This window comes from Rhinopithecus bieti, unplaced genomic scaffold (assembly GCF_001698545.2).
Source record: "Rhinopithecus bieti isolate Rb0 unplaced genomic scaffold, ASM169854v2 scaffold_2349, whole genome shotgun sequence".
NCBI lineage: Eukaryota > Metazoa > Chordata > Mammalia > Primates > Cercopithecidae > Rhinopithecus > Rhinopithecus bieti.
The window spans coordinates 955657-966875 of record NW_016804051.1 but is presented as its reverse complement, the minus strand read 5'-3'; the positions used below and the strand labels follow the sequence as shown (position 1 = coordinate 966875).

Sequence of the window (11219 nt, the reverse complement as noted above, 5' to 3'; positions counted from 1 at the left end):
AAAAAAAAAAAAAAAAAAAAAAAAAAAAAGAAAATATTGTTAACCTCCAGAAATTTTACCAGTGCCAACACCTCTCTCTGCTATACTTTTAGTAGACTTTCTGCAAATGTTAAAACCAAATTAAAAAAAAAAATTGGAAGAGAGCAACAGACATAGGCTACTTGCTTATTGAGAGACAGCAAGAGTTGAGTAGGAGGTTCTCCTTCTCTGTGGGGAATTACTTTGTCACTAGTGCACACAGAGAAACTGAGCTTGATAAGGAAAATAGTCAATATGTGAATTTTATATTATGTAAATGCAAATCATAAAGCAGATGAATTATCATTAGTGTGTGTGTGTGTTTTGTTTTGTCTTTTCAGAGAGACCAGCAGCACTACAGAGAATCTCCAGAGGCAAATTTCAAATTGAGTGCCACTGATTTTCTAGTTTGCTTCATAGTAAGAAGAACTTTCCACCTCAGCACACATTCTTTTGGATGACTGTCATTCACTATAACAATTTGATCTTGTCCAAAATGTGCCACTTTAAAAATGTTTTTATATGATCTTGATAAAGCAATTACCTTCAGACATGTTTCTAACCCTTAGAGTTAACTTTTTACATGCTTGGATTGGCTATATATGTCCAAAATTTAATATTAAATTAATTTTTTGTTTACTTATCCTGTTTACTGTCCCTCCTCTAAATTTGAGAGAGCTTGTAAAAGACAGAGATGCAATATAACTTACTTTCTTTGAATAATAGATAAAAAGGCGAAAATTGAATAATACAGGTGAAAGGGAAAATGATTATTTTGGTGTATTTAGGCTGCAGGAAACTACTGTCTTTGAATCCCATGTGTCAGTACTTTTCTAGGCACAGGAGAAAATAAAGACAGAAGTCCCTGCCCTCATGGAGCTTATATTCTAGTGGAAGGAGACGGATAATAAACTAAATGGATTATATGTGTGGTATCAGATGGGTGGTCAGGAAAGGCTTCGAGAAGAGCACTTCAGTAGGAAGTAGTAAGAGTGACCCTGGCTCAATCCAGGGTCAGCCAGGCCAGTGTGGTTTTGACTGAATGACCAAGGTAAAGAGTGATAAGAAAGATGGCCACAGAATTCATGGGATAAAGTGAGAGGCCAGGAGAAAGGGTTGCACAGGGTAATCTAGATTACTCTAAAGGCTTTGACTCTACTCTGAGTGATGGAGGAGGAGTCATTGGAGGGTTTTAAGCACAGCGGTAAATTCAGACTTACGTATTTAAAAAGTAGCTCTGGATACTGTGTTCAGAACAGATGTTTAGAGCAAGAGGGGCAGAGATAGCCCAGGTAGGAAGGGGTTGCAACCTTCCAGGTGAGACATTATAATGACCTAGGCCTGAGTAGGAATACCACGAGTAGGGGTGAGAAATAATTGGGTTATGGATAATTTTGAAGATAGAGAAGATAGAATTTACTTACAAACTGAATGTGGGTGGCAAGAAGAAAGGAGACAGGTTTCACTAACCTGGATTGTGAATGTATAGCTACATCTCTCTGCCAACTTATGAGAATGATTCACAACTACTTACCCAAAGACAAAATACCACCAACTTAATTCAAATGTTTAAATAATATTTGTGAACCTATGCCTAAATATAACTGTATTTCTTTGCTCACAGCCCTACTTTCAGACTTTGCTATTCGTTTTTGTTCTAAGATGTATGGAACTAAAATATGGAAAGAAAAGAATGCGAAAAGATCCTGTTTTCAGGTTGGGATGAAATTTAACTTTATACTTAATATCATATTTTAACATTCTTAGATGGTGTCTGCGCTATCATCTTGTTAATACAGATTTACATCTACAAGGGAAGCACATGTTGATTGTCATGAGGGAAGGTGGATTGCTGCCTTACTGCCAAGAGATAGAACTCCCAGGCAGAGTTCTGGCTGTAAGCAGCTGTAAGAAACCTTCACTCCATCCAAAATTTAGTAAGCACCCAAATATGCCATTCTCTCCTCCGAGATAATTGTGCATCCTTGAAGAAAAAAGATGGGAAGGAATTGATTTAGCAACATAGTTGAGTGTTTTATAAATGGAGGGCGTAGAAAGGGTGAGCAGTAAATGATGTTGAAAAAAAATCTGGTGTGATGAAGATGGGCTCAGACTGAGTAGAGAAAATGAAAGTGACATGGATTTTAAAGAGAAAGGAGCAATATCTGCTGACAGATTTGAAAGGGTCAAAGATTCTTACTGGAAGAATGGCAACAACACCAAGAAAGGGATTCTGGCTAGTGGGACAGGAGTTCTTGGCAAAAGCAGAAGCGATGTTGACAGTCATCATCACATCATCACCTGCATGTTAGAGAAGAGGACAGTAGTAAAATCACAGGAATGCTGATTTTTGACACATCTTTTAACAGCTAGAATACCACATGTAAAACATTTCATTTTCTCTGTAGAATTTCCCCCCAAAGTAGAGATGCTAAACCAAATCCAGAAGAACCCATAGATGAAGATGAAGATGTTCAAGCAGAAAGAATAAGAACAGCAACTGCTCTGACCACTTCAATCTTAGACGAGGTAAAAAAACAAGGGGCAAAATGGATGTTAATGGAGATATTCAAGAACTGTCAAGAACAGGATTTGATACGCTGGGTTTCATTTTGAAAGTTTGGAGTTTGGTGCATTTCTATATTATGCGAGCAGGACACTCCAAAGAAGTGCCTGCATAATCAAGGCACTTCACTTATTTGGAGTCTCCTAGAAGCTAAAAAGAACACAAAACCTAATGGTTTTATTTTTCTTTTGAGAAAAGTGGGCTTTCATAATTAGGGCTGTAATTGCAAGACCAAACAAGACCTCATGAGTTAAAGAATTTAAGTTAGATTTGTCGTAGAATGCTAAATAGAGATTAAGATTTTAAGGGTTACTCTATCTGACTATTTGACATGGTTCCATGAGGTTAGCCATCCCTCTTCTGGCAAGACAATGAGCTGCTTCCATGAAATTTAGTCTATTTAGAAGCAAGAAATATTTTCTACGTTAATGAAAGGGTATACATTTAGCAGCATGAATTACTCTCAACTCAAAATATGGTTTGGTTTATGACATAAGGCATGAATGGTTCCAGCAGAGAACTAAAGTCTCTGAAATTTAAGAGGAAAATCATGCTGTCATCTCTTCTAGAAACCTGTTATAATTGCCAGCTGTCTACACAAAGAATATGCAGGCCAGAAGAAAAGTTGCTTTTCAAAGAGGAAGAAGAAAATAGCAGCAAGAAATATCTCTTTCTGTGTTCAAGAAGGTCTGTAATAATCCCTTTTACAATTCATCATTATTTTTAGAACTACCTGTTGAGCATCTATGTCATAGGCACAGTTGTACTTGCTGAAGCATTTATTCAATGTATATATATTTTTAGTGTGCCAGGGAGTGTTTTAGACTCTGGAAATACAATTGTGAAGGAACTAGACAAAGAGAATCCAGGTAGAGTAAACCATGAGGGCAGGGACACAGACACATTTGGAAAGATCTTCAGCCAAGAGGCCACTGGATGCATCCATAAATGGAAGGGATAAAGCTATAGAGCTGAGCAGTGCCAGATTAGGTACAGCTTTTGAAAACAGCAATGAGTTTGTGTTTTGTACAAGTTAGTGAAATACCATTGGAGAGTTTTTCGTGGACTTGTGTCATATTTAATTTATATTTTGAAAAGATTACAGATTGGCTATTGTTTATTTGTCAGTTTGGTTGTGGGGGGACAAGTTCAGAGGCTTTTATATCAGTTGGGATGAAAGATGATGGTAACTTGAACACAGGTAGTTGAATTTGGGATGAAGAAAATATCCCTAACTTCTCAAGTTTGAGAATCATTCATACACGTACTCAGTGCATCAGCCATCTATTATGGAAAACAACTGGGCACATTTCCAACTGAAACAAGTAATCCGGGGGGGAGGGGGAAGGACAGATGTATTGACATCAAATTCACAAGGTTTGCCATAACATTTGGCATAATTACAGAAAATAAAGAACATGCTTTGGTGACATGGATTACATGTATGTTATCAATCTCAAAATAGTACTAACTGAAGGGTACAGAGATCTTAGAAGATTTCACTGGAACAAAAGATTTATGTTGTTCAGTATTTCACTTCCAATATTGATAGTCTGATTCTTTCTTTCAGGTGAAATTTTCGGATTGCTGGGACCCAATGGTGCTGGGAAAAGTTCATCTATTAGAATGATATCTGGGATCACAAAGCCAACTGCTGGAGAGGTAGTGAGGAAATGGTTTCCGTTTCCAAAACAGAAATTTCATGATACATACAGAGTCCATCTTTGAAAGACTATACCCCTCTTGAAATTTTTACTGGGCATCAAGTGTTTATAACAGGACTTGGAATATTACCAGAAACCAATTACCTTCTCCTCATCGGTTTCTCAGGAACTACCTGAGCTTATTAGGTCTCTTTTCTCCTTTGCATGTAAAACTATATTTTTATGTTAGTACTTTAAATCATTTTCTGTGATAAATATATGAAGTAATTTCTATAGTATTTATTTGATGGTTAAACAATGTAGGCGTTTATATATGTCAGTTTCTGGAGTAATTGCACTATTGGAAAAAAGGCTGCATGCCTTTCTAAAGCTCTTTTATTTTTTTAGGTGGAACTGAAAGGCTGCAGTTCAGTTTTGGGTCACCTGGGGTACTGCCCTCAGGAGAACGTGCTGTGGCCCATGCTGACGGTAAGGGAGCACCTGGAGGTGTACGCTGCTGTCAAGGGGCTCAGCAAAGCGGATGCAAGGCTCACCATTGCAAGGTACAGATGGGACCTGCGATTCCTTTGTGTCAGAATGCAGGGAAACTGTTGCAATGATGATGAATTCACTAATAAAGAACGGAGAGTGAATATGATATCTCCACCCTTCCAGAGTGTCAGTGGCAGAGCAGGGATGAGGGACAAGACCTGACTTCCTGCATCCCTGAATGAGAGATCTTTAAAAAATGATTGTATAAAATAATTGACAAGGAATAAATGAATGAATCACCATAAGTCATCATCCATTTCAGTTTTCTAATTTAAAAATCCTGGACATGAAATAATCATCCATTTTCAGTTTCTCATTCAGAATTCTAATTTTTTCCTAAAACTGTTTATGAGATAAAAAAAAATATTTCATGTTTCAAAATCAATCTCTTTTTTAAAATTGTGAGTTAGGATTTTGACAATAATATTGCTAAACTTCCCTCCAATGCCGTTACTGTTCTGTGTGCTTGGATTTTCCAAAAACCTTCTCTTGACCAGATGTCCTCATTCTGTTTTCTATCAGATTAGTGAGTGCTTTCAAACTGCATGAGCAGCTGAATGTTCCTGTGCAGAAATTAACAACAGGAACCATGAGAAAGGTATGTGTGGTGTGTGATGCTCTATGGAGAGCTGGTGTGGTGTGGCAGCAAACGGGTGTTTTTCTGCATTGCAGTTGTGTTTTGTGTTGAGCCTCCTGGGAAACTCACCTGTCTTGCTCCTGGATGAACCATCTACGGGCGTAGACCCCACAGGGCAGCAGCAAATGTGGTGAGCATCATTATACCCCAGAGCTGTGAGATGCACATTAGGGGAATGTTGCATATTTTAAGTGATCTTGGAAAATCAGTCCTCAAACCCACTGGTTCCTGATTCAGTGGACATAATTTATATTATCAGGAAAACAAATATTTAACCAATAGATGATCTAATCTGCATGATGTTCACGTGGTATTCAGGTTTAAGAAACCTCACATTTTCTTGGGGTTTTAGGTTTTTAATGTGGACTGTTAAAATACAAAAATATTTTACCTTTTAATTATTGAGATGTCTATAACTGTTTCCTCTTTTTTTCCTTCTACTTTGTTTCCTTGGAGACTATTAACTTCCTGACACAATTTTCCGATTTTTTTTTTTCCTTTTTAATGTGACCTGTCAAATTTGTTCCTCCAGTTTTTCTTGGGTTTATTCTTTTTCTTACTTTCCCATCTAGGATTTACCCTTTGGAATAATAAAACCTTCAATCTAGTTTCATATTTGTCACTGTCCAGTACTTTTCCAACTTTAACAAAAACTTTGTTATGGCAATTTTATACAAATGTAGAGAATTGCTTATGAATCCATTATTCCCATGGAGAAGTTCCAGCAGGTATCAATAGAACCAATCTCCTTTCATCTGTATCTTCACCTACTTCCTTTCTCCACCTTCCGATTATTTTGAAGGAAAAACAGAGCAGCATATTCTTTAATTTATAAATATTTCAGTTAGTATCTTCAGAAGTTAAGGAGTTTTGTTAACTCTTTAAAAAAAGGTGTTTAACTCAACTACAATATGATTAGCATATCTAAAAATATTTAATAATTTTCTTTATGTTATCAAAACCTAGTCGGTGCTTACATTGCACTATTTTTTTTGAATTAGGATCTGAATGTGATTCATATATTGTATTTTATCTTGTTTTTCTTCTGCACTTAGTTGTTTTAAATACTGTTAATTTTTTTGCTCACTTCAGGCAGGCAATCCAGGCAGTCATTAAAAACACAGAGAGGGGTGTCCTCCTGACCACCCATAATCTGGCTGAGGCAGAGGCCTTGTGTGACCGTGTGGCCATCATGGTGTCTGGAAGGCTTAGGTGGGTGTCTCTCCAGAGCCTGCATTTAATGCCCAAAATGAGATTTCCCATGGAAAGAGCAAAATCCCTGTGTGGCTGGAGCCCTTCCGTTTGGCTTCCTTGGTGACACCTTTTCTTCTACATTTGAAATTTAAGAATAACATTAAAAAAATAAGGGCAATATTTTTTTCCAACATATTCTCTTTCTTGCCCATAGATGCATTGGTTCCATCCAACACCTGAAAAACAAACTTGGCAAGGATTACATTCTAGAGCTGAAAGTGAAGGAACCTTCTCAAGTTACTTTGGTCCACAATGAGATTCTGAAGCTTTTCTCACAGGCAGCAGGGCAGGAAAGGTGAGACCGGCTTTTGATTATGGAGAAATACAGAGGCTTTATCCACTCAGTGGTTTCCTTTTAGCTGTGTGAGAAATTCATAGCGATTTTACTTCAAAATAAAAGTTAGGGACCGCAGAAACTGATTTGTTCAGTATTCCAGTTTATAAGAGATTGAGACCTACTCAGGAAGCTGTGTCCCTCGGGGCAGCCCAGGCACACCCTCCTTGGCCATCCCAGGCTGATTCCTAGCTTCAGAGGGGGACTTGGAAAGACTTGGGGAAAGGAGCTTCTGATGACTGAAACCCACACAGGACCACAGTGGTGTCCTTCCTGGGCCTCCTTATAAACGCTTAACATATAAATTTTTAAAATGTAAAAGATGTAAATATTTAGGGTGAATTTTCCCCATAGGAAACAAATGGCAATTGAGATCATCAAAGAGTCTCTCTTTAAATGGAATTTTCGTACCTTAAAATGGAGACTGGAAAGGGGTGTGTGTGCATGCCCACATATCTGTGTGTGTGTGTGTGTATGTGTGTGTGTGTTTGTGTACGTCTGTATGTTGTTTGGGGGAGGGCAAGAAGGTGGAGCAGAAACTGAATTTGAAATTGCTGTGGAGAGATAAGCACATCAAAAAATAGGACATAAAAGCTACTATTTTATTTTAGCCCAGTGTAAATGTAATTAAATTTTCTAAGATAGATATCAGAACGTATAACTTCGTCCCATTCCCAGACGTTTGGTGTCACAAATCAGAGAAGCGGTTTTAATATAAGTGGGAAGATCAAAAATGATAAGACAGAAAGAGCAGGGGCTGGTCTGAAAAAGGCCAATCCTGGACATCTGGTCAACCTTAGTGCCACCTGGGAGCACCAAACCCCTGTTTGGGAATAGGGCATGAGGGTTTACAGCCAGAAGTAGCACACAGAAGCAAGATGCCCCAAATCAATTATAGCTCTTCCTTAGAGGTCAGGGAAGGATTTAGTTAAAGTATTTTATGTCCTTCCTCTACTGCTAACTCCAACTCTCCCAACCTCATGTTATTCTTTACAAGTTAGACTTCTGGGAGGAGGGGGAATCAAGGAGATTCTGAGGTTTTTTGATTGGCAGCCCCAGCTCTATCGATTTCCTTACTTCTGGATGGCCCTAGGGCCTAGAAAGCCTTCAAAGTAAGTATGTCTTCCCTGCAGATCTTTTGCCAATATCAACCTCCATCTCCAAGATTTGCCACTATTTATGGTTTTACAAAATAGTCCTGAATTTACTTTTATTTAAATGTTTATATTTTCCATTGTAAATGTAATGCAAATTGCTGGAAGTGTCAGAAATAAAGAAAAAATTCATTCATTAAATAAAACAAAACAATGAATTAGCTTTCTGATTACAAAGATGAACACTTATTTTGGGTTAATTGCCAACCTAATTTGAACTAACCAGAGGGAATAGTTCAGAATACCAGATTTTCAACAAGCAAAGGTTTTGCATAAGCTAAGCACATATGTAATTATGCTGAGTTATTACCAGGAGAGCTGTCTGCAACAGCCAGATACCAAAAATCATTTCAAAACAATGCTATGATTTCATATTTAAGCCATACATTAATTTGCATTACTTTTATTTTAAGAAGAAAATTGTTGGTAGTGTCAATATTTATTCTGATGCTCATTTTCTCCCCTTGAAACTCAGAGTTGAATACGACATCTTCCTGTTTTCAGGTATTCCTCCTTGTTAACCTATAAGCTGCCAGTGGCAGACGTTTACCCTCTATCGCAGGCCTTTCACAAATTAGAGGCAGGTAAGAGTGACCACATTCAAATAAATCTTTTGAAGAATTAACTAACACTAAAATAATAATTTAATGGAAGCTAATTGGGTAACAATTTTTTAAAACAGGCCCGTAGGGCATGATTTTTAAGAATCCTAATGGTAGGTAATGGTGCGATTTAACCCCAATTTAGGTTAATCTGATTCTATGAAAAGAGGTTAATCTCCAGTGCAGGGACTGAAGCTGCAGGAAACACACATGCTTGACTGTTCTTACTGTGAAGCCATGGCATCCCACCCTAAAAGCCCCTGTGTGTGGCCTGTAGAATCCATTCACACCAAGTGTCCCAAATTCTTACTTTACTCCCTTTCTTTCCTTACATATCCACCTCCTTCCCACTTTTCTCCCTCAGTAGATGCCCTTGCTTTGTATTTCACTAATAAAATAGAAGCAACAGAGAAAGTTTCCATCTATCCATCAACCTCCTTGTGTCTGTGCACGTGTATTTGGCCTTCTTATTTGAATGATCGCTTCGACCATCCCCCGGATTGTGTGTAACTCCTCTTGCTAATTGAAATTGTCCACACTCACTCTCCTGTCATCATTTTCTCTGCTTTCGACCCCATCATTCCCAACAGCAGACCATCGTGGTGTAGTTTCTCAGCACAGCATAATGGTGAAGAACTCAAACTCTAGACCCCATCTTTCTGGGTTCTCAGCCCAGGCCTGTTGCTTACTAGCTGGGTGACGTTGGGTGAGGTACTCAATCCCTGCATATCTAGATGGTTCGTCTCTACAATGATGGATACTCTTAGTGCCCACTTGGCCAGGTTGTTAGGATTAAATGAGTAAATATTTTAAGCACCTAGAACAATGCCTGGCTCATTATGTTTGACACAATATATGTCATAATGTATATCTCTGTTTTGTTCCTTCCACACTAGACAGATGACTTTCTAGTTCTTCCTAAATGCTGCCAGACATGTAAGCTCCTGCCTCAGGACTTTGTACTTGCTAATCCTTCTTCCTGGAATTCTCCTTCCTAAACATCCAGGTCTCTTCCTCCCATTTTCAGGTGTTGGTTCAATTATTACCTGATTACTGTGGCCTTCTCGATATGACTATCTGGTAAAAAAGAGTGCCTAGTGCTCCCTATTTATTTTAATCAGCTTTATTTTTCTTTAAAGCCACTATCATCATTAACTTTATCATATATTTAAGTGTTTGTGTATTTAATGTCACTAATTCCTCCCACTAACATGCAAACTACATCAAGGCAGGAGTATTTGTCTATTTTCTTGACTGTTCTATTTCTGGCATCTACGAGTGCCTCACACCTAGCAGATTCTTAGTGTATAAATGGTGAAGTATGCACACATGGATATGTGAATCTGGTAACAACTGTCACACAGACTTTTTGGTGGGGAAGTCCAGCAGAGAGGTGATATAACAGATGAACTGGATGAAGGGAGTTTTGAGTTCTCTTAAAGAGGATGGGATAGGATCTTCCTCATGTGTAACAATATTTTGACCGATGATTAGTTCTTCAAGGAACATATGTATCTTCCAAATACATATGCATGCAATACCAAAACAAATATTACTGAAACATAATATGAGAAAATGATAACATCAATATTAATATAATATGTATTTACATTAAATCTTTATGGCTTTCATTATTGCATCCTTACATCAAGTATTTGCTTATTCAACTTTATCTATTTATATTAATGATTTATATTTTTATCATTTGTGATTTTGAAAAAATTATTGGTAATAAATTGTAAGCATCTACTCTTAATACTAGTCTTTTTTTTTTTCCATCAGTGAAGCATAACTTTAACCTGGAAGAATACAGCCTCTCTCAGTGCACATTGGAGAAGGTAAGTCAACTGGTTTGACTTTGTATCATCCTGGTAAATTTCACATGAAAGCAACATGCATTTTCCTATTCGTTTGGAAGACCAACAACTTGATAATCTCTCTTCCTTCTTTCCTTCTTCTTTATCTCCTAATTAGGTATTCTTAGAGCTTTCTAAAGAGCAGGAAGTGGGAAATTTTGATGAAGAAGTTGATACAACAATGAGATGGAAACTCCTCCCTCATTCAGATGAACCTTAAAACCTCAAACCTAGTAATTTTTTGTTGATGTCCTATAAACTTATGTTTTATGTAATAATTAGTAGTACATTTAATTTTAAAGATCATTTAAAATTAACATCAGGTGTATTTTGTATATTTAGTTAATAAATACATAAATTTAAAAATTATTCTTCCTCTCAAACATAGGGGTGATAGCAAACCTGTGATAAAGGCAATGCAAAATATTAGTAAAGCCACCCAAAGAGTCAGGCACTGGGTATTGTGGAAATCAAACTATATAAACATAGAATTTTTTAAAAATGACTTTTTTGGCCGGGCGCGGTGGCTCAAGCCTGTAATCCCAGCACTTTGGGAGGCCGAGACGGGCGGATCACGAGGTCAGGAGATCGAGACCATCCTGG

The 11219-nt window shown here is 37.5% G+C and overlaps 1 protein-coding gene across 1 annotated transcript in view; it reads left to right on the top strand.

The window, feature by feature from the left end:
- Positions 1-11107, top strand: part of ABCA6 (ATP binding cassette subfamily A member 6) — a 63824-nt gene extending 52717 nt beyond the window's left edge. Inside the window, 13 exon segments of the mRNA XM_017863698.1 lie at positions 360-437; positions 1643-1734; positions 2427-2547; positions 3154-3271; positions 4155-4246; positions 4636-4790; positions 5302-5377; positions 5452-5546; positions 6509-6628; positions 6825-6965; positions 8663-8742; positions 10543-10598; positions 10735-11107. Coding sequence (XP_017719187.1) covers positions 360-437; positions 1643-1734; positions 2427-2547; positions 3154-3271; positions 4155-4246; positions 4636-4790; positions 5302-5377; positions 5452-5546; positions 6509-6628; positions 6825-6965; positions 8663-8742; positions 10543-10598; positions 10735-10836 — 1326 coding nt within the window. The 3' untranslated portion in view covers positions 10837-11107.
- The last annotated feature ends 112 nt before the right edge of the window (positions 11108-11219 follow it).